This window comes from Dicentrarchus labrax, unplaced genomic scaffold (assembly GCF_905237075.1).
Source record: "Dicentrarchus labrax unplaced genomic scaffold, dlabrax2021, whole genome shotgun sequence".
NCBI classification, from domain to species: Eukaryota; Metazoa; Chordata; class Actinopteri; family Moronidae; genus Dicentrarchus; species Dicentrarchus labrax.
In genome coordinates this window covers 7,987,523-8,011,480 of record NW_026136709.1, presented here as the reverse complement: position 1 = coordinate 8,011,480, position 23,958 = coordinate 7,987,523, and the positions used below count along the sequence as shown (strand labels likewise).

The 23,958-nt window shown below is 40.0% G+C and overlaps 2 protein-coding genes across 2 annotated transcripts; both read right to left on the bottom strand.

Moving 5' to 3' along the window:
- Nucleotides 1-3,235: 3,235 nt before the first annotated feature.
- sh3glb1a (SH3-domain GRB2-like endophilin B1a) lies at nucleotides 3,236-13,414 on the bottom strand. Its single transcript, XM_051411158.1, has 9 exons — nucleotides 13,197-13,414; nucleotides 12,606-12,747; nucleotides 11,606-11,734; nucleotides 10,196-10,329; nucleotides 9,231-9,323; nucleotides 6,349-6,438; nucleotides 5,867-5,967; nucleotides 5,279-5,513; nucleotides 3,236-4,583 (listed from the first exon to the last, which is right to left on the bottom strand). Exons 1-9 carry the CDS (start codon nucleotides 13,257-13,259, stop codon nucleotides 4,476-4,478), a joined length of 1,095 nt encoding a protein of 364 aa, XP_051267118.1. The 5' UTR covers nucleotides 13,260-13,414; the 3' UTR covers nucleotides 3,236-4,475.
- Nucleotides 13,415-15,377: 1,963 nt separating this feature from the next.
- Nucleotides 15,378-22,234, bottom strand: LOC127369616 (crystallin J1A-like). Its single transcript, XM_051411160.1, has 10 exons — nucleotides 22,101-22,234; nucleotides 21,594-21,660; nucleotides 20,666-20,845; nucleotides 19,761-19,859; nucleotides 19,074-19,166; nucleotides 18,723-18,879; nucleotides 18,511-18,626; nucleotides 17,163-17,240; nucleotides 16,637-16,776; nucleotides 15,378-15,798 (listed from the first exon to the last, which is right to left on the bottom strand). Exons 2-10 carry the CDS (start codon nucleotides 21,658-21,660, stop codon nucleotides 15,694-15,696), a joined length of 1,035 nt encoding a protein of 344 aa, XP_051267120.1. The 5' UTR covers nucleotides 22,101-22,234; the 3' UTR covers nucleotides 15,378-15,693.
- Nucleotides 22,235-23,958: the final 1,724 nt, after the last annotated feature.

Below are 23,958 nucleotides of genomic sequence, written 5' to 3'. Positions count from 1 at the left end.
TTTACATATTTTATACAACAAAAAGTCTTCAGTCAGTCAGCTGGAGGCCAAAGTTTTTTGCTGTTCATCTGCAGGGTAGGGAGGATTAGTTCCAAGAATGCAAAAACCACCATTGAGTTATTAATACGTAGTGTGGACAAGAAATCCTCCTGCACTACATGATTAATTCTGACTGAGTGTAAATTTACTTTGAAGCTAAAACAACATGTGGTTTAAGAAAAAAGTTTAGACATAGACCTGGTGTGCCACTGCTGTTCTGACAAAAATGACTTAAGAGTCTAATCACATTGGGACAGTATTGGGAAAGACTTGTTGCCAAGAAATCATTTGCGGAACACACTTTTCCACTCGTCACAGATTGTTGACCAAGTGGAATTTCATTTGGTTACTCAGCTATATGAAATAGGTTAGAGGGCATTCACACAACATGGCAGCCGAACTCTGATAACTTTGCAGCTGACTTAACATGGTCTATACATGCACTGGATGGGACTGCACAAGCCACATTCAGTTGTCTTTAGAGACACAAGTGACCACATACTATATGAATGATAGGACTACCCAGTCAGGTTTTTTGTGTGTATAGCACACATCAATGCAGCTGATTTGTGTTTAGAAAACAGCCCAGCTATGGCTATGGGGTCCATATTTGAGGTGAGTTACCAAATACACACCACAATATGGTTAAGTGAAACAGTGTTTGTTTTTCTTTCTTTCAAGTAGTGGTCACAGTTTCTCACAGATAAATGCAAATGAGAATAGAGAAGTGAAATTTGACTATAAGTGGTCAAATGAGATTCATTTGAGTTGCATTCCGTCAGCAGGTGTCTACTGTGGTACATATGAGCTAGATCTGCAGTAACCTAGATATAGCATATCTGGATACCTTATACCAGAAGTGGTCAGAATCACACGTATTATATCTGTGAATGTAAATGACCCAAGACCAACCATCATTGCCATTTATTAAGCTAAGCTGCTAGCATGGCTAAAACAAATGCACAGCATTCTTAGTAGTGAAAAAATGTCTTTGACAAACAGTGTTAATGTAGTGGCTATGCAACCTAATAACAGTGTGAAGCAGCCTCTTCAGAAAACATAATCAGATAAGCAGCAGTATTTAATTTCAAGTTCTCTTCTCACTTCGCTTTTTTTCAACCTGTTTTTTCCTGCTCTGACTCTGCTAATGACAACTGAAAAACCCCAAATTTGTCACCTTGTTCTTGCTCCCAGGCATAATTTTGTCCTTAAACAGACTTGTTACTTTCAGAAATAATGTGGAACTGCCCCATGTGTTATCTATTCTTTTTTTTTTTTTATCAGCATCCTCTGTATCAGTGACACTTACGCCTCGTCCAAGAGAGCCGAGGTTACGTCGCAAAAAGTGAGATTTAGCTTTTTTTTTGCAATTCCCCGTACATCAAGCGAACTTTACGGTGGTCTGAAATGGCAGATGTCATCAAGTATTTTCTGTTTTCTGCAACATATGAGAGAAATAAGGCCCGATGAAAGAGGAAGAAGAAGTTTTGTTTCTCAGCCATGCTATTGCTCATCTGATGTGTGACTTGGTTAAGGCTTACTTTATCTACATGGGGTTATTTTTAGAGAGATAAAGATGATGTGAGATTAAGAAAAAGTGTCAGGTTTCAGAACGCAGGTTACTGTACAACTGAAAAGCTATACTAAGCTGTGGTTTTATGAGGACCATTGTTAGCCTCAAATATTAGATTTTTTCGGTCACTTCTGTAATAATGCATTAGTTTGGGTTGGTGGTTTGTTGTCCTCCAGCACAAACCCCTCTTTTCCATTGGGCTTTTAAGCTTTGTATTTTGATATTACACTCAGAAAAACTCTTCTGGTAAAAGGTCAAAGGTTAGTAGTTAATGTCTTGTTGGTTTCGTTGATGGGCGCGTGCTGGAAAATAGATATATTGTACCATGTAAGCTGACGTACAGGCAGCCATTTAGGAAGTCAACAGGCAGTTTGCACAAGTCCACTTCCTCTTAACCCTTCCTGTTCTTATGACAGGCATGGACCAGGCCCTCTGCACCGGACTTCATTTCAGTTGTTTATCCTGTGGCTTAAATTGAGTAATGACAGAATGTGAACGCAAAAAACTAAATTAATGTCACTGTAGGTTTTAGAGGCTCAGAGAGGAACTCACACACTTTAGTGAGGTCAAGTACGGCCAAAATGACTCTTTAGGCTCCACCCCTATCCGAAACCCTTAAGACATTTTTTTCAAACTGGGTCAGTGTTATTTTCTGGGGATTTGTTCGTTTCTGGAGCACAGCTGCTACCACTGCAGCACTGGGAGTTCTGGAAGCCACTGGGGCATGGGTCAGCAGAGAGCTCAAAATAACACCAGGGTGGAAGGAGTGACTTTGCCCGTACTCACAAACTTCTCTCTGATTGTATCGCCATTAAAGACATGTTGTAAGTTATTTTTAGGTGAAAATGGGGGGAAAATATTCTTCCTTAAGCAGGATAAATCAACAGCGGAGACCAGTCGAAGGGCCAAGGAACACATTCCAGTGTAAACAAGATTTCACCTGACCAAAACAGCCCTGAAAAATAAGCTTTCATTTAGAGGTGTTAGAATAACTAGCCTTTGTAGCATGCTGGGTGATTACAGTGCTTGTTTCTTAGCCCTTCCTAGTCTTGTCACTTCTATGGTAGTACATTTTATATTAAAGTGGAAATAAAACAGCATTATTTTGTACAGAATTAATTTTAAATATTTAAATATTTGTGTTTTGTCCTATGTCTATTTTCTATTTTTCCATTTTTATTCAGTGTATTTTTTCATTATTTATTTATTTATTTTTTAAATTGTATTTTTTACATTTTCATTTCGCTCTAAAAACAACAAAAAACAAAAACCAAAGCTCCACTGGGTCTAACAAGGCAGCTTTCAAAGGTGTTCATGCGTTACAGATGTTAACACGTGTAGTTATTAAATATTCGGAGACAGTTCCTCTCGCTCTGCGGTGTCTCAATCTCACATGATTCTACCAAATTACAGAGACTAGATGGCCAAAACATTTCTTCAGTTGGTTGCTCATGTACCGCAGAGTGAGCAGTTACATTTCACAGTACACCGACAAATCACGTTGCCTATTCTGCCCTCTAGTGGCTCCAACAAACAACAACAAAGCACACTGAATGCCACATTTTGCTCACTTACTACTGAAAATCTGCATTGACATAAATAAAATCAACAAAAACAGACTGGTGATATTTTCTTATTTTAATGCATCATATTGTATATTTATTTTACAGTTGTATGCCATCTTATCAGTTACACACAAAACAAAAAGCAGCCATGTAATAATATACTTTGATCTCCCAGAACGTAACAAGACTTTTCTTCCAATGTGGAGTTGAAATGCAGGTTTAGGGGAAACTGATGAGACCTGTTGGTGATGTCAACAAAAGGTAAATGTTTTTACTTTTTTTTTTTTTCCAAAGTAAACACCAAGTCAAGCAACACCAGAGACGATAAACATATCACAAATTGTGTATTCATAAATACACAGATTAATAATTTAATCAGAGACAACAGTTTTCTGGTTGATAAACTTACGCTGTTTTTTAATTGCCAATAAATTAAAAATATAAGGGTTCAATACTAAGAGGAGAGACTGAATTGAGGTCTCAATACTGCTGGTGTAGCTGCAAAAAAGAAGACTAATGTTTTTAGAAAGGCCACTGTATAAGGCACTTAATGAAGTCTGGCATGTGAGTTTAATAACTGCTTGGATATCAGCAGGTTACAACTTCTCTTATTCGGCCACGCTGACTGATCAACGGTACTGGAGCAGTGCGTTTAACTCACTGTCCAGTAAGGGGTCCATGTGAATAAAGCTGACACACAATACATATGATACTGTTCATAAAAAACTGAGAGTAACCATAACAGCTACTGCACCATGAGATTATCGATTATAAAATAAGACTTCTCTAAGAATTCTCAGCAACACTCGCCACTTCAAACTGAAGTGTATTTTCAGATTTTTAAAAATGTGTCTACTGTATCATTACTTGAAAAAAATGAAATTAGCAAAAAGGGAAGAGGGAAAAAAAAAAAAACTTGCATCAAAAGCATTTAGGTCACCGTCTGAGATATATGTTGTAAACAAACAATTTTTTAAAAAAAAGTTACAGTTTGGGAGATGTTCTGGCACAAATTGCAGATTGCATGGCATCAAACACAAAAAGGCATGGAAGCAGGTTTTAGAAATGTACTGCAGTTGCATACAAACACATCTTGGCAAATGAGGTCTATTTCCTTCCCCTTCACTCAAATGTATTCATTCCAGCTCGAGTCTGCTAAAACTGAGACTCCTTTTCATCGAAATAAAACTCATTCTAAAATGACTGAATGGAAGAGAAAGTGAGGCCCGTCCCTGCAACACAATATAAATATGAGATCACAGCTGGTTACAGGGGGCTCGACTGGGGGTCTGTGGGTCTCAGTTGAGCAGCTCCAGGTAAGTGATTGGCACTTTGCCCTTCTGGCTGCCTCGCTCGCCCATCAGCCAGTCTGAATCCATGCCTGGGACGCTGCTGACTGTGATCACCTGGATGACAGATGCAGCGTTTATTGTATCAAATGATGAACTCTCATTTTCTATTTAAAAAGGTACACTGTATCATCCATTATCAATGTCAACAGAAAATTCACTGCCAAGGTAAATTACTGACATAGGAAAAATGAACATGTCAGTCCATTATGTAGCATTCATCAAACAGTGCTTTCCGCCTGTCAGAGACACCAGATGTATGAAATACTTGGTTATAAATCCTGTTATTATCAAAGGCAGTTCAGGTCATACAGTTGGCTCACCAAATGCATGAGTAGACTGGAAAGTTTTTTCTGAATGTGAGTATTAGAGCGAATGAGGTAATTCTGGGTTCATTGTTAGTCAACCACAGGCTTGTAATGGACAGTTCAGTGCTTTTCCAGGAAAGGGAGTGGCTTATGTTCCACTGAACTCAGGCTACTGCTCCACTGCAGCACTAGGCCATGATGTGGTTAACACAACATTTCAATTTGGGTTTAGAGTCATTTCTTATTAACTGGGAAAAAAATGACACGGAAAACAAAATGGAAACAACAAATAGAGATAGTCTACTGTTGAGCAATATGGCAAAATGTGTAAAAAATAAAATGAATACTGAAATCATCCTTAACTTTTGCATGATGTTTTCACCCTGTGGATAGTAGATTTTGCTCCACAGTAATAAGATCTGACGATGATTAGTTCAGGCTCACCTCATCAGCCAGCAGGGACAGCTCGCTGCTGCTGGCAGCATCGTAGTCGTAAAGCACTCGGGCTTTGCGGCTGCCGTTGGAGCTACGCAATTCGTTGAAACCGCCCGATGCCGTCGAGCTGCCGTGGCCCGCAGACACACTGGGCAGGGAGGCAGACACGGGGATGGTGGGCACCGAGATGCTGGCCCCACCTGACACCGACGATTGGTTGTTGTTGGAGAACGTTGAGGGGAAACTGGTGGGGAGGGAAGTTCTCTTCAGTACAATCATTTACCAATGCAGGTTTTGTTATCGCTCTAAATATCAGCTAAAGTGGACTTCTCCATGACCTCATCACTCTCGAGTTTCTTCAGCATTACTCATTTTCCTCTTTCTACTGAAAGGTGAAAACTCAAGTCAACCCCACATGAACTTGCACTGCTTTGATTTTATCACATGAAAGGTTGACAATTGACATCTACTAGTGGAAGTTTTCTTTTTTTTTTTTTGCCGTTTCCAAAGGAAAAATAACACTTTGGTGAGGAGTAAGTCATTCCAGTTCTTGATATGACAGAAGGAGTGAAAGGTGACATAAAGGTGGTATTTCACCTGCCCAGCTGCTTTTGGAGATCCACCATGTACTGGTAACACTGTGCGTAGTACGTAGTCTGGGCTTCCACAAAGTCATTCAAGCAGCGTAGGTGGTGTGCCTGAATGGACAAGGATAGATTTAATGCATGTAAATCAGGCAGAGAGTTTAAGCAATGCTAGTGAGCTGCATTATGGGAAGTGTAGGATCCAACGTTTCGGGAGGTTGAACCATACTAGGGACTGAAAGTCAGGGTATCTCTGCTTCTGTTGCATTAACCATTCTCTTTTAAATGCATCCCTCAGAAGTCCTTTAAGGCTATTTGAGTGCGGGTCACTTTTTTGCTGCCAAAATCCAGCACCACTACAAATATCCCCTAATGTTTGGGTTTTTTATCATGATTGAATGATGATTAAATATATTCCTCTCTCTGGCTTTTGAGAGAGGAAGATATTCAACGCCATTTGTGAAGCAGTAAGGGAAGCTGAGCTGGGCTACATACGTGGGTGCTGCTGACGCCTTCTAGCAGCAGTCGGGTGATCTCTGCCTGCCGGTCAAACTCACTCTGGGTCATCCTCAACTCCTGCTCTGCCTGAGGATGAAGAAACAGAACTGGATTTTTATAAAATTACAGCATCATACACACACGTGTCTCGGTTGGATACATTTGGTTTTTTGATACTTGCCTGTGATCAGAGTGCTTTACCAAACAAAGGACATGCAAATGTTTAAAAATATGAGTGAATGAACATTTCTCAGACGAACAATATTATCCCCTATTAGAAAATGAGGTCAGTAGGTGTTGCCACCTCTGATATGCAATATTATCGGTATCTGAATAAGGATTTGTGTACCATACTCTAAAGCTTCTAGCCAACTGGAAGAAACATTTTAAAAGTCCAGTGTGTAGGATTTACACAGGACAGGAAGAAACTACAATGGCTGCAAAACACACGAAAAATGCACATTATATTCCATTTTTGCCATTTGATCCTCCTAAATGGAATACACTGGACCTTTAGAAATATTAAATTTTATAAAATAATCTAATTAATTTAAATTGAGTATCAACATATTTCACCAGTTTGGCCAAAAACCAAACAAAAACAAACATTAAAAATAAAAATGAACAGATAAAAAGTCAACCACAAGAGAAAATGATGCCAGTGGGCCAAGACCAAGGAAGTCAGAGGCAGCAAAACAAACAGAAAAGATGCAACAAGACAAACTGTAAGGACTTGTAGGATGGGAAATCAATGGAAGACAAGGAAAGGGACAACTAAACAACTGAATCTGATGTTTTTTTCTGTCCTGAGTTTCCTTTTCCTTATATTGAGCCAAAGGATTCAATATGAGACCAGTGGAACAATGGCTTGTTGAGTCTCGCTAAAAAGTCCAATAAACATATGGTCTGGAGCTGAGACTGACAGGGACAATAGCCCTTACTGTCATGAACTCTCTACAGCTAACATTCGAGCCACAGAGAGAGGTGTAGAGGAAGGTTTGGTTCTTGTAGGACTCGTCTACAAGGATTCAAACTTTTTCATGAGGTTCCACAGTATGTGTCATGGAGATTGACAAAAAGGATAGACAGCAGCTGTTGACACTGCTCCCAGAGGGTCGTGTGTGTGTGTGTGTGTGTGTTCAAATCAAAGATGGCTCCAACATTCCACTTACCTCTGTCACTTCCTCTGCTCACATCTGCTGCTTTGCGTTTTGAAAACAGTGACAAAGTAGTTAGAGCTACAGCTGCTGCATGGCCACAGCCAACACAACCTTACACTCAATGTGTGTGTGTATGTTTGTGTGTGTCAGTGTGTTAGAGAGAGCCCGCAAGGCGGCAGCATGCAAACCACACTCTATAGACGGTTGCAGGACTGTGACAACGTACCGCATACGTATTTCTCATTTCTCAGCTTTCACATGACAAGTCTTTGTACTGAAAGGAGTGTTAACCAGCTTAAACTACCACGTACACTTCCTGTATTTCGGAGACACTCTTCTCTTTCATGAGTGAACACGTTTGTTGACAGCACACACACGTTTGTTTGTATAGATTAAACAAACTATTTTACTGTTAACCACGAGATAAGCCCGCCATTTGGAAAAGCGAAATAAAATGAGCATGTTGACAAGCCACAGGGATAACTTCCCTCTGGGTACGTAGAGGGAAATAATATAACAGTTCTTTAAAGAGGGATGGAAATTAAGCTCACTGGGTCTTAACTAGATTGCTTTTTTCTGCATTTGTGGAAAGTTGTGCTCAAAAGCCACTCATTTACTTTATATGCTCTGAAGACCGCAGCCAAATAGCATTGCTGGGAGAGTGCCCAGTGTTTTAATGTCCATCCATGACTGACATTACATTGCACTGTTTAGTGATATTGCTTCTAGTAGTTGGAGAATATCAGCCGTTTAGTTGAATACTTGTATAATCTAGTTTCTTACTGGCACACCCACTGTGTTCCTGTCTTGATGCAGACAGTGTGTGTGTGTGTGTGTGTGTGTGTGTGTGTGTGTGTGTGTGTGTGTTTCCGAAAGGATTTTGTCCTAGACCAGCTAAGTCTTGGCTCGGTACTGAGGTCATTAGAGATATCATCTTCAGACATTGTTAACTTGCCTGGGAGAGTCATGACAGAATATCTGCACTTTTACAGTTAGAATGAGATGTAGGATTCATTTTGCAACTAGACATGTAAATGGTAACTGTATGTCAGCACACTTGATTTTTCACTACAAGATTGTGCAGCAAGATATTCCAAAACTACAAAAGACCTCATTCAGTGAATACATAAAATGCCTCAGCTGTATTCAAGATGTTTTAAGGGCTCAAACCCCCACTTGGTGCTATGTTTCATCATATGTATGCTGCACAATGCATGCCTGTCCTTTGTTGGGTCCCAAATACATCTTGTGTTTCAAAGTTCTTTAGTAATTTAGTGGTTAAGTGAGTTTGAGTTTTCATCTGTGCCCCTAATTTGTCTTCATTAAAGGGCACTAATGCCCCTAAAAAATTAATGTAAGCATGGAGCCTTGGTGCGAAAGAAAAAGATAAAATCATTCCAGATGTCAAAGGAAAAGGGGAGTATCATAGCAAGAAAACAACTGTCCAGAAAAAAGGGAAGTATAACTTTGCATAGCTGCTCATGTGACTGTATGCAAGTCACAAGAGATAAAATGGTCAGCTTCATGTTGTGTAATTTGGTGTGACAGCCATGACTTGTGTGACTTGACAAGGAGGGACAGTAGGACACGCCCAGACAGCTTTTCTTCCTCTTTAAGAACGCTGTTCATAAATCAGCATAAAAATAGCCAAAACACATCCAGATGTAAAAAAAAACAACTGATGTGTGTACATGTATGTGTGTGTGTGTGTATACTTACTGCAGCTCTAGCATCAGCCATCCTGGCTTTCTTTAACCTTGTTTTGGCTGCATCCAGATCCAAACGTTTGACCTGCAGTAGCTTCCGTTCTTTCTGTGGACAAAATACAATAAAACCCTCTAAAAATAGAATTCTGTGCACCATATACTGTATATTGTGCAAGGTGTTTGGAGACATTTAATAAATGAGTTACATCAGCGTCAAACACACAAGATACTCCTAACTATCAGAGGTTTTCAGTTGGGATACCTGTGCCATAACAGATCACGAGGAACAGTGATCAAGGTCTGTGATGCGTGCATATCACTAGCGGTTCCACATGACAACAATGTTTGATGGTCAATTAAACCTTAGCAAGAACAGCTGTTTTTTACCATTCCTCCCTGCAATATTCAAAACTCATCTGGAAATTTTAAAAAAAAGTGAGTATCTATACCTTCAAGTCGGCCATTTTCACTTACTGACCGAGTTAGCGGTTGCTAACTTCATGTTGAATAATGGGTGCTGTAGCTGCTTTACTATAAAAGCCTTACAATGGTCAGCCGGAGAAAAGCTTTAATTCTGAAGAAGTGACAGGAAGCATTATGTCTGCATTAACTAAAACTTAACTGCAGCTTAAAATGGGACTGATTTTGCTGCCAGACCCAAGGAAACAAACAGATGATGATGGTTATGACCTCAATCACACAGTAGGCTTTATATTGCTGAGATTATGTGGCTACTTTCAAGCCCTGTGCAGTACAAGCCTTGTGAGCACCTGTTGAAAGAAATCCTATCACAGCACTGTTCAGGCCAGCTTCTATATGTACAATCTGAATCTAGTAAAGTAGACTTCTGATTATCAAGGTTGCAAAATGGCAGTCTTCTACTCTTTGCAGCCATTTGAGAGTTAGTTCCAGATAAAAGGTCAAAGTTCAGTGAAAAGTGAAAGTGACTCAATACCTGCACTCAGAAGTTCAACTCACCAGGATGGTTTTGAAGTCACCCTCTAGAAAGTTTCTGAAAGGTGTCAGGAAGTTGATGGCAGCACTTTGGATTAACTCCCGCTCCGCCCCACCAATCTGCTTCTCCGTCTCACCACATTTTATCAGAGCATTTCCTGTAATGGACAGCAGCACAAACACAACTTCAGTCCGGATACAACACTGGAGACTGGACAATGTGGCCCTACAGTTAACTAAGGCCTAAATCCGCTCCTCTGAGAAAGTCATCGGCTGCAATCTGCCATCCCTCCAGGACCCTGGGGCGTGCAGGTAAGATTTTGGCTGAGGAGGCTGCGGTCCATCAGGACCACAACCTCCCGCCACAAACCCAGCACCCACCCTGATTATATGCGTTACATTAATTCACTTCCCTTGGTTTTTATCCTGCACACTGCAATATCATTATACAGTATGTCACTGTGTATACACTGCTAAAATGCACATCCCCTGAACAATATACTGTACAGCTCTTTATTTATTTAAATAATGATTATATTGTACATATTGTATCTCTTTTTAAATTTAGATATATTGTCTTTTTTAATCCATTTATATTTTTATCTTCATTTATATTCTCTGTGTTTACTGAAATGCACCAATTTACCAAGGAAAATTCCTTGTATGTTAAACCCTACTCTGCAATAATGCCGATTCTGATTGTCATTCTGAAAAAGTCTCAAGAAGACGCAGAGGCCTGTGGATACATACTGAGTAGGGATGGACATCAGTATTGGCTGATTTACGCCTTGTTGACTGACATCGGCCTATCTGCAAATAAGATGGCGTTCCCTAATGCCAGAGGCTTTCTAACTTGGATATGGGAGAAATGATCACCCCCTCTAACAGACTGAGCTGCAACAAGACAGAGATGTTCATCCTTAGTTTCGGTATAGGCACCAGTCAAATTGATATTTTAAACATCAATATCAGCCCGGAATTTCTCTATCAGTGTGTCCCTAATACAAAGTGTTGTTGTTCAAAGGTAGGAGGAAGCTGAGGCCAATATATTGACCAAGACTGTGGCAGGGGATGATACTGATAACCATAAAAGAAGAGTGGTGCTCAAATGTTCTCTATAAACTGTCAAAAAGCCTTTACTCAATTTTACAAGTCCACACAAGACAGAATACGGGCATACTAAACCATTTAATGCAAGCTTTCCCAACAACTACAGCTTATTCATTAGTAGCTAAGAAGCTTTCAACCATTTTATATGTCCCATAAATTGAAGAATAATGTAGGGGAGGGCTGTGTTTCTCAAGCTACAGGAATCAGCAACATATCCACAAATAAAACTGGTATGAGCAGCAAAGGCTGACCAGACTTCATCAAGGGGTTAAATGTTCATTTACATCCCAGTATGTTAGTTAGACAGCTCACTGTATCACTCACCATAGGCAGTTCCAGGACCAAATTCACTTCCGGATTCGATCATGGACTGGCCCAGCAGCTCATGGTTGTTCATTCGTGTAGGGGCTTTTTTCTCCAGTTTCTCATACACAAATTCTTCTAGCCGGACATCTGTAAATGGCAGCAAGAAAACTCAATTACAAAGTCATGAGACTACAGTGAGCGGGCCAGACATAGGCGGTGCCTTTAGGACAGTGAGTCCAAACAGCATGCCTTACATTTGTAAAATAGAAGCTTTCATTATGACGACCATGACAAGAAAACCCAACGACTCTCTCGAACCTGCTCTTATTAGTTTCATGTTATCACATCACATGAATCAACGCTGACAATCACAGTCAGCGTGTCTGTGGTATGTTGTATGGGAACATAAAAAAGTTGAACAAATCCAGTTTACCATAACCAAGACTGTTACACAAGACTGTAACCAGCAGCTGGTCTGTCTGTGTTTGTTGTGCCTATAACGTGGTTGTGCAACAGCAATATGGCATCCTGGTGTGAGCTGAGGAGGATGCACAGCTGAGCTGACAGACTTCACAGACACCCTACAAACTGATGTATGTCAAACAACATCTCAGAGATGGTTAGCACTTCTTATGTGACACCCTCTTACTGGCAAATGTCCATCACCTAAATTCAGTTTTCTCCATCACTGTGCTACTCTTCGGTGCAGCATGTACTTTTTTGTAAAAACAACACATATTTTTCAGGGGAGATTTGGAATATTACAGAAATTGTTGATTTCCGAATATTGTGTTGTAAGGTGGAAAATCTGTGGGTAGTTTTCACATTGATCATGATTCTAACAGAAAAAGTGGTCATTTGAGTGTTTATGCATCATTAGTTTCAAAATCTAAAAAGTTACTTTGAGTTTGTTGACTTTCGCTCCATGGGGGGGGGCAACCTAGGGTGGGTACCTGCCCAGAAAAAGGGTGCCAGTTTGTCAGTTGAGTTCATTACAGAGACAAAAGAGTGGTCTTACTTGGGTTGGGCTGTAGTAAGACTTCTGTCTGCTTCATTATCCTCTCTGTCCATTGCTTGGTGTTCTCAGCTCTGACCAAAAGGTTCTCCAAATGGGCATCCAACTCTGTCTTTTCAGCCTGGCCAAATTTCTCTTCTGTGAACTGAAAATGAAAATATCAGGTTATAGTGTGCACATAATGTATAGCCGTGAAAGTGATAGCTACGTTACAACATGAAGATAACGAGGCTTAAGTGCCATGCACGGTTAAAGGCTCCAACTAACATCAGCAAACTGAACGGACTAGCCTATAAAATATCGTTATCTGCCTAGCTAACGTTGATAGCTCTTTATAATGGTTTCTGAGGCCTGCTTTGATAGATATGTTGAGCAACCATAAAAGGTTGGCTATAACAGAGACTCTTGTGTCACGGGTACTACATAAAAACATATAGTGTCGTAATATATAGAAATTTCTCTCAGATAATAACGGGCTACTTAGCTACACAATAGCGTTAGCTGTTTAGCAAGCGAGCGAAAGCTATCTGACTTATAAGCTAGCAGCTAAGGTTGGTTAGCATCAACTTCCACGGACTGGACGGACAAACTTACTTGCACCGCGCGGCTCAGGAAAGTACCGGCGTCTGCCGCTAACCGCTTAACGTTAAAATCCATGGCACAGCGGGGGAAAATAAACACTTAATACAACAGCTAGCTTGTCTCACAGTCAGACTGCCATCCCTACAGAAAATGTCATTGGGGCAACTTTTTGTGTTGGAGTTCCACCCAGCTGTTGATCCTGACAAAGGTAGTAAACGCACAAGATAGTTCACGTCTCCACCCTATTCTGACGGTGGTGAGAAAATGTCGCGCATGCGCATATCTGCATACGAAAAGGATGGCAAAGTTTACAATATTTTGTCTTTTTAACAACGGATAGCAATACACTGGAACTACTATTTTATCCTCATATAGAAACACTACCCTGGACGTTGTATACTGGTGGGGGGGGATCTCTGATCTTACAAATATTGGGATCATATTAAGAATAGATATGTGGTAAACGTTTAACAAATTATGATAGTAAAACAACAAACACATCAATTCCAAATGTATTATTTATTATTTTATTTAAGGGACGTGTGGTATTTATAAAAGGACACTTTTAGTTATCAAGTCCAACCAAAATCATCTAAGTGAAAATCAAAAGGACACGGTGAAGGCACCATGTGTCCCTGTGTGCTCTACATTCTGCTGACATTTAAACAGCCCTATTGCAGGCCTATCTTTTTATATGTATATATATATATATATATATATTGAAAAAGTCATGGATTTGCTAAGAATAGATACATACCATATAGCTACATACTCAACCTTGGAGTTTACGCTCCCTCAATGACCCATTCAAATCTTAATGTATTACTGGCAGCTGTCAGGTTATCCTAATTTTGATCATGAACATTTTTTGTGTGTCAAGTAACATACACGATCTGAATGTAAAACTGCTTTCAGATACAGTAGTAGAAGGAATATTTGTTCCTGAATATGAACCTGGGATGTTGCTCCTTCTGACCATTACATCACAGCACCATCACAAAATTTAAATTCATCATATTTGAGGAGGGTGGTAAGAAGGAGTGGGAGAGAGGAGGCTCATCTGTCGCTATATGTTCTGCCCCCCCTTTTTTTTTTTTTTTTGCATTATGGGGAAGAGGGAGAGAATGTGCAGATCCTCCCCTTCAGAATATTGTCTGTTTACGGCCATGCAGGTCATTTGTCTCCATATAAATCATATAACAGTATGGTGCTGCTGGTGTGAGATTTGCATTTTTTCCCTAATGACTTTCTACCTCATCCTCATGAAACTGCAATAGATTCTACCTGTACTATTATTTGGCTTGCTATGTTTGCTAATGAGTAATACTGACACAATGAGGATAACATTTCTACAGCATAATATCTTCTGCAACCCTCTGCTCTTTCATAGAAAATGTCTTGAGGAAGCGGACTTTGGCAGATTTCGGAAAAACAAAAACACTCTTCAGGTCTGGATGTAATTATGCCAGACAGAGCCTGCTACCTGCTGTGTGGGAGGAAGTCAGGAAGAGAGAGAAATCAAATGACTTCCTCTCTGTAGGCTACCAAAGCACCGTCAGCTACAACCTTTTTACTAAACAGTGGCTCCAACGCTTCTTCCTCCACACATTTGTTAGTGTGTAGTCACAAGTCAAAATGCTGTCGGTTGTTCCCGTCACACACACACTGTAGTTTCTTATTGCACTGCCAAGATGACATGTAATACCGTTTTACATAAAAGTATTGATTTACACTGTTAACCTGGATTTTTTTTTTTATTTGAACAAGCCCAAACTATTTATCATTTTTCAACAGGAAAGCTATAAAACAGTGAATGGACTGCAACAGTAGCCTACACACTGCATTTTTCTTAATAACCACACTATGTCAAAGATATTAAGGCTTTGGCTTTGCTTCATGCTTGGCTGACTTTCAGAGTTGTTGGGGCGGGTGCTTTAAACATACGTGAATATGGAAGTCAGCACTTTTTAGGAAGGCAGAACAGCTCCTTTGAGGGAGGAATAGGTTGCAGTCTCAGGTTGTTCCAGTTGTAAATCTGTGTCTATCTGCTCTTTCTCTTCACAATAACAGAAAGCACTCATGGGTAAGACAAACTGCAAAAGTACTTTCTCATCAAGCCAAAGCATGTTTCCTGAGATTAGGAAATCCCAACTGTCCAAAAAAAAAGAAAATGAAACAACACAGACATGTTGGTGAGATAAAAAGTTATTTATTTGAGAGACTGTTGCTTGCAGTACAGCTGCTGAGGGTACATTTTATGTCCTCAACACAACAGAAATACTTAACACAGACTTTCACTTTCTTACATGATGCAGCTTTGACAGGGCAAATGGGATCGAGTTTCATTCAGCACAAGACTTTAGAAAGCAACTGTCATGGATTGTCGTGTCAAAGTACATCTGCAACTTTAGAAAGTCTTTCAAAATAGCTCTGAAAGGCAATTATCCACGCTCCATAAATACTTGATAGGTAATAAAACAATTGTATTTATGGCAAACTCAAAGCTGAACTACAATTGCTGACTTTTTTGGACCACATTTTCAGCTAGCTCCAACAGCAGAGGATATCTGAATGTCCTCTTCTTCCAAGACTCCGGGATTTCCTGGAGACCAGTCTGAAAACACATCAAGATGACAGGTTAAAGTATCTCAGGAAGCACGAAGCTTTCAGAATATCTGAGCTCACCGTTAAACACCATCAAAAGTGTTACAGACAATTACAGACAGCGACAATATGACAAACAAAAATAATGCTGACTGCTGAAAGGCTGTTGCTAAATTGAATTTCTGGCTTTAAAATTACTTAGCATTACTTGGACCTTTACTCAGTTACATACCAAATCATTTTCCTAGCCAATCACTCCATTAGTCTGCCATTCATTACTCTTGGCAATTTTAAGTCCAATATCCAAATCTCCTTTTGGCCCTGGTTTTGTTTCCACTAAATCTTGAGAAAAATATCTTATCTTAATATCTTGCTCTTTAGCTGCTTTAACTTTTTTCTGTTGGGAAAATCAATGATGTAAAATAATAATAATAATGATATAACATCAAACTATATTTCAAAACTATATTTCTAAAAATACCCAATTTTCATGTTTAAAATAAACTAGTGTTAATCGTTTCAGTTCAATATTAAGACAGTTACTCCATTGTTCCTGCCTCGTTACCCAGTAATATTACTATTATACCCTGTAATTATTACTCAGGGATAAATTACACTATGTATTTTTTTAATCACTAGAATTGTTTACCTCTTATTTCTTAGCCTTTTCCTCAATTTAGTGCTAAGGATTAGAAACTATAGCGTGAAAAAGAAAAACTTTTTAACTGAATAATGTTCTTTAAAACCACCTTTCTGATTGCATTTTTTTATTTCTACAAAATTATGTTTTTACAGTATCAGTGAGTACGGACTAGTTTATTTGCCCGAGGGACACATTCCTACAGTACCTGTGCCCCAAAACAGGCTCCAATGAAGGAGGCTCGACTGGCAGTGCATCCCCCGCAGCGCATGGTGTCCCTGACTGCTTCATCCAGCTGGTTCAGCTTCAGGACTCCATGAAGCGCTCCTTGGAACGCACCAGGCAAAGCTATGGGCACAGATTTAGTCATGGTAAATGTAAGAGATCAGCAAACTTATACTTTATTGTTCAACTTTATGCATTACATATACATTATGCACTGTGCCTTGAAAAAGACTACAGTTTATCATTCATTTTGCAATTAAAGTAGGCCGTTGAACAGACCTGGCGAACAGAGCTGTTCACATATAAATTAAGCATCTCAACCTTTTAGCCCTGTAAAACCCGAGACACCCAACTCAGCGGGAAGGGGGGAAATGAAAAGGAAGGAGGAGGGAGACCATGAGTCAGGAGATCAAAGGCTGGAGGACCAACTAACGGATATACTGACAGGGAGGGTACGCAAGCCATGCCAAGTCAACAGATCTTGATCCTGCTGCTGCTGACTAACTTACCTCATGTGTTTGTGAACACAGCAGGTATGAGCTGTTGGGATGTCTTGGTTAGGTTGTCCTTCACCTGGTGGATTTGCGCTTCAACACAGATAGAGGAAGAGAGATAAAATGCATTGTTTCGTGTTTAAACACTGGAGCCTGTTTTTGGCTATGGCTGTCTACTGTCATACCACACATAATGTACATTGTACACCTTTATTGTATGTTTGGATTTTGAAAGACAAATGTCATAGTGTATTTTAAGACAATCATGCAGCATGTAGCATTTTGTGTTTCTTACCCAACAGCATCTGAATGATTCAACCCAAAGCATCAGGTGGTTAGAACCACTATGCTAACAACAACATTGGTTTTCCACATGAAAAATATTATAAATAATAACAAAGGACATGGTGTTATTACATATTTTGAAGTTTTGGATTAGCCAGACTAACTGTTTCACCCTGCTTCCAGTCTTTATGCTAACCCACTCTTGGCTATAGCTTTGTATATATAATGCAATAATATCAAATTATTACGGTGGCCGACAAGGGCAAATGCGCCCGCAAACGGCAAAACGCTGCAAACACAGGAATGATGCAAAACCAAAAACACACAAAACCCAAAAACAACTCCAAGAGAGAAACGTTGCAAATTCATTCCACTCCCTGTGAGCGGAAAGAGATTATTAAATCGGCGAGGTTACGTCAGAGAGAGTGGATATTTTATTTTCCTGAACATTGAAATGAAATGAAATAAAAAGACCTTTTTTAATATTCCACTTTCAGTAAATTATATGGGTGTTTGATTTGTGTTTTCTGTGTTCTGGTCTCATTTGAACCTCTCTCCACCGCACTCCTCCTCTATCGTCTAACATTAGTTAATTAGAGATAATGGACACCTGGCCGGGCATTATCCCTTACATAAACACAAGCTCTTATAAATATAAAATAAAAAGTTTCGAGCACGCTAACATTAGCTCCTCAACTATAACTTCTTCTTTCGGGTCTGTCCCACAGGACTGGTCCATCCCTCAGGTCGGGTCCCCCTAGTAGCCTGGTGCACTTCCGTTTTGTGGATGTATTTGCAGCATTTCTCTCAGTTGTTTTTGGGTTTTGTGTGTTTTTGGTATTTGCAGCATTTTTCTTTGGCATTTGTTTTGTGGGTTTGTAAGTTTTTGCTTCTGCTTCGTTTCTGTGATTGTAGCATTTTTCTGTTGCTGCGTTTTTCTGTTGCATTTGTTTGTGTGTTTTTGGTTTTACATCATTCCTGTGTTTGCGGCGCATTTGCCGTTTGCGGCGCATTTGCCCTTGTCGGCCACCGTAAATTATTCCTTTGGATCTCAAAGTAAACAGACATGTAGCATTACCAATGACAGCCCGGTCTAGCTCCTGCGGGTTCTGTCTCTGCGGGTCATTCAGCTGAGCCAGAACTGCATCCAGAGCTTTGGGATCGGGACCATTCAGAATGAAATGCTCCAGAAACCTTACAAAGTTGAACAGAAAAAAAAGGGTTAATACTTAGTTCTAAATAACTGCATGGCTGCTGTGCTTGACCATCTTCTACAGAACCTCTGCTTACCTTGCTGCAGCCAGTGTCACAGCCACACACATGTCATTGTTTTGGGTCACCCGTATGGCTTTCTCTACTTTCTCCAGCATCTCAGGTCGGCCAGCATACATGGCCACCACCGGGGCCAGCTTAGTGACACCGTCCATCTGACAGTCCACATCACAGCCTGAAACACACACACACACACACACACACACACACACACACACACACACACACACACACACACACACACACACACACACACACACACACACACACACACACACACACACACACACACACACACACACACAGACTACAACAACTGAAAAAGAAACCTGGGCATCTTTTCATTCATGTATGATCTGTGGTCTTTACCAGTTTCTTCTTTGCCAGCATCCACATTTCTGAAGAAAGCTTTCAGGCTCCCGTTTCTCCATGGGCCATCGATAGGAAGGATGGCTTTGGGACCTAACAAATGACACAAAAAGCTATGTTATATAGGAGAATGAATAGCCTTTTATTTGACAGCTTCATCCTCATTAATATATAGACTCCCTTTAGGGAAGATAGAATCTGAGAAGTAAGAGAGAGGAGAAGAGACATTTCCTTGAACTTTCTGTTAATGCAGTTTAAGTTTCTGTAGGTGGAGCTATTTTCTTTGTCTGTTCAGTCATGATGGCTATTGCCGATGATGACACAGCTCTTCTTGTTTTTTTCTAAGACATACAACCGCCGGCAGTTTACTGTACCCAACGGTGCCCTGTGCTGTTAGGGTGATTTACAGCAGCACTGCATTCATATGATATCCTGACTGTAAAAAAAAAAGCAGCAAATATCCAAAGCTCACGAATAGGGAAGTCTGACTGTGTGGAATATTTTCACAGAGAGGGAATTCCCCATCAGCAGGGAGGAAAAATATTATGTACAGTGTTATCAGACAGTAACAGAGACTCTTACATCCTTTTAGGACTGTTAAGTTGATGATTAATACATATGGACCACAGAAATGACATGTTGTTTGGTGAAATGGACAGTTACATAAAAGCTGAACAGGTACAGTACCTCCTTTCTTCCTGTAGGGATCATTGAGGGGCAGGTCGTACACTGTTCCTGGGCCAAAGAACTGGTAGATGCGTTTGGTCAAGTCTTCCACGTTAACATCTGCCAACACATGACATACCATAAAAACAGTTACCTCGACGATTTGAAGAGCTAGGCAAGAGGTGTTTTACTGTTTATTTACTATTAAACACAATGTACAGTACATAGTAAAAAAATCAAACGATCTCTTAAAAAACATTTTGGAAAATACAGTTACTGACATTATTTTCAAAAGTTACATGAGAAGATCAATACCACATAAAGAGCTTTTTTACTTTCTTTTCCATAGTTAGATGAGAAGCTACAGCCAGGGGACGCTTTGCTTAGCTTAGCATAAAACTGGAAACAGAGTAAACAGCTGACCTGGCTCTATTGAAAAGTAACAATATCTGTCTACCAGGACCTGTAAAGATTACTAATTAACACTTGTATGTTTAATCTATACAGAAACTTCAGTGTATCAACATGGAGAGAAATAGTCTGGTACATAACCAAGTGTAAAACCACATATTTCACTTTGGTTTGGTTAGCCCTTTCCCCCCTGCTTCCATTTTTTAAGCTAAACTAAGCGAATTATCTCCTGGCTCTGACTTCATATTTAACATACAGACACTGTACAGTCTCCCAAAATGTTTCTTTGTGTCAGTAAAGACAAGAATCTTTTGAGGAATCATCCTCCTTGCAACATAGGAAACGACAGGATTTATGGGAAATGTAGTCTTAATTTTACAAACAGTAACACAGTAACATTTATAATGATATACTGGCAATCAAACAATGCTCCTGGAACACGTCGGCAGGCACAGAGAATGCAATGTTAACATATGACACACATAGTTGCTGCCTGTTTGGGTGAATTTCAGTACCTCCGCACTGGCTGAGCGACTCCAGGAGGACGTACGCCTGGTCTCCATAGCAAGTCTGCTCGCCAGTTGTCCTGCGGTAGAAAGGATTCGCTGACTGAGGCCGAAACTCAGGAGAAGGCTCCAGATCAGAGAGAATTTCTTTGAGCCTCTCTGGACTGTAGATCCAGTGCATGGGCTGGGCTGTGTGGGGAACACACAGGCACACACAGGAGGGAGAAAAATAATGGAAACTTCAATAATTTTGTTTTTGTGCTTGACTGTGTATACAGTCTGTCATAAATAGATAGCATGGAAAAGGAAATAGATGTGTGTTATATTGGAGCAAAATGATCATGAATATAAGAATAATTACATGTTAAGCAGACACCAAACAGTAAATAACACTATTATGCATCATTATACGTCATAATTATATCTCATCAAAGAATGACACATGGTAGTGAAAATAAATGATAACTTTGGATGGTTTAGTTTTGTCAGTGGGGCTGTTGCAGAAACTTTCAGAACATTATGTGTCAAGTCAACATGACTTACAAAAGTGAAGGAACCGCCCTTGTACTTTATCAGCATGTACAGATGTTGCTTATGGATAATGCTACTGATAATGCTTCTGTGCAACACTTAAGACAACATTGAAACACAGTCTGAAACTTCATATTGTGTAACAAGCGCTAGTAAGCTTTTAACGATATTCAATCTCAGATAGTGGGGAAATAGTGGAACTTCCTATGACCTCGATCACAAAAAAATTGCATGTATCACATGCAGTATGACATGAAACAGTAGAAGCTCTATGAAAGCATCCAAACATGCTGTAGGCCTATGAATTGTTGTGATATGGGAAGAGAAGGAATCAGATTTGGTGTAATATGGAAAGCCCTTTTCCTGTAATTAACTCCCAGCATCAGTATCACACAGTTTATCTTACCTGCTGCATCTGCCACCGCTGCCCCAATTATGGCCCCAATGGCTCTATCTGCCAAAGTCAGGGCCATCTGTTCGAGTTTCAGACACAAGTACAGTATAAACAGGAAATAATGTGAGGGTTTCATTGTATATTGAAAACACAACCTTGAAAAGGACTGTTGTCTGAAACGAATGCTTGCAATTTTACTTACTGGAATTAAAATACCTCTCGCTATTGTTGTTGGAAATGGTCTAATGTAGCAAGCAACTCATTTTACACATGGAGTTATAATTCAGTGTTATAAGTGATGTATGCAACATTCAAAATGATTATTATGCATTAAAGACTTTATAACCTTAGAGAGAACACACTTCACTGCTCAGTAATTTTTAATAATGTGCTGAGAATTATGTGTTTATCTTTTTATTTAATACCCTAGAAGTCCTCATAAAACAAGAAACAATATGGTGCATCATAATGAAGTGCTAAATTCTATTTGATGACACATACAGACGGGTCTGTCCTTACCTTAAAGCCTTGTCTTCACTTTTCAGCATACCACTTGAAGTGTTATAAAACGCTGTCTCAGTGTCAGTTTTCTGACAAGGGGAGGGTACCATCAGCCCAGTGATAAGCATACACCAATGGTGACCCAAGTTACAGTTATGTATTGTACTGGAGGGAGGCCAAGAACGTCTATTGGTCTAACTCAACTTGCTATTCTACTGACTGTACATTAAAAATGCTTTTGGAGATGCTGAAAGTTCTGCTTTGCTGGTTGTTTGATGCCCTCAGACATAACCCTGGGGGTCACCCCCCTCACCCACTGAGCTTGGCTCTCCAGCCTTATGGACTGTTTATGTGTCTGACCCCCTGTGTCTAAACTCAAGACAACCATTAACGTTTACTTTAAATTCTTCCAAGGTTAAACACTTCATTTGTAAGTTAATTTACACTCTACTGCAACGCCAGAGGGGAAAATTACTAGATGTTGAAATAGCTTTTAAAGACTCTCTTTGTCATTTTAATTCATCACGCTCTCTCTGTGTGTATCTTCCACTCCATTGCCTCCATCCTGACCGTTCCCCAGCTGATCCCCTCCACTATTCCAACTCTGATGAAACCCTGCAAGGCCTGGCCAGGCTCCACTTATCCCCGGCCTCTCATGGGTATCCCAGACCATTGATTTCTCTTCTGGCCTCCTAAACCAGCAAAATAGAGCGCAAAGATAATCAATAGCAGTTAGAAAACAATGAATAAGCTGCTATGGTTGCCCTTAGTGTTACCTCTATGTTATGGCTGTGGATGTCATTCTGGAACAAAACTGAAGGTATTCATACTACTTTATGTTTACACTTGTAGCAAAATCCTGCTCAATTAAATGTTGTATCAATAGGAGAAAAAGAAGAGTATGACAGAGCTCAAAGCCGGGTCTGTCAATGAAAAAAACATGACATTTAAATGTATGTAAATACAGTCAAGATACAGCAGAAAGATATATCTTCATAGGGCAAATCTGCAGGAAATGGAGAGCATTTGCTTTCTCTGGCAGGGAGATAACATGCCCTTCACTGAGGGGATAAAAGAGCTGCACAAATAGATCAGCCACTGTCACCAGATCAAGTGACACAATGAGCAGGGTGAAGCTCTATAAATTACAGCCTGGCAGAATTGCAAGAAGACATTGATGGAGTGCGGACAATGTGGCAGTGCCCTCATGTTCGGGGGATGCTGAGCTTTGGGGGCTTTGATCATCTGGCAGGACAGTGGGGAGTGCAGTTGATGCCAGTCTGTTATTTGATGCCAAAACTTGCGAAGTTATAATGTGCAACAAGAAGGGCATGTACGTTGACCTGGAAACAGTGTTTAGGTTCATCTTATGGCCTGCACAATAAAACTTTCTGTTTGTGGGGTTATGTTTTTTTTTTTTTTTCTCTTTTGGGCTCCAGCCTGACCAAAAAAGACATCCTATGACATCAACCAGCAAGTAAGAGTCTTTTCTAGCTTCTCTCTGAGGTGGTGCCATGCCATTGTTTCGACTTCCCGCTATTCCTAGGTTGGTCCACTTTGCTCCAAACAAACAACGTATCTCAAACAACGTATTAAATGGATTGCCATGATATTTGGCACAGACATTCATGGTCCGCAGAGGAGGAATCCTACTGATTTTTGTGGTACCTAACATTTCCTCTAGCGCCAACAACAGGTTGACATCTTTCACTATTTCATCAGCATCAGCATGCTAACACACTAATCTAAGATGGTGATTATAGTAAACATAATACCAGCTTAAAATCACCATGTTAGCATACTGACTTCAAAGCACTGCTGCCTAAATGCAGTCTCAAAGCGCCGCTAGCATGACTACACACTTATAATTTAGTTT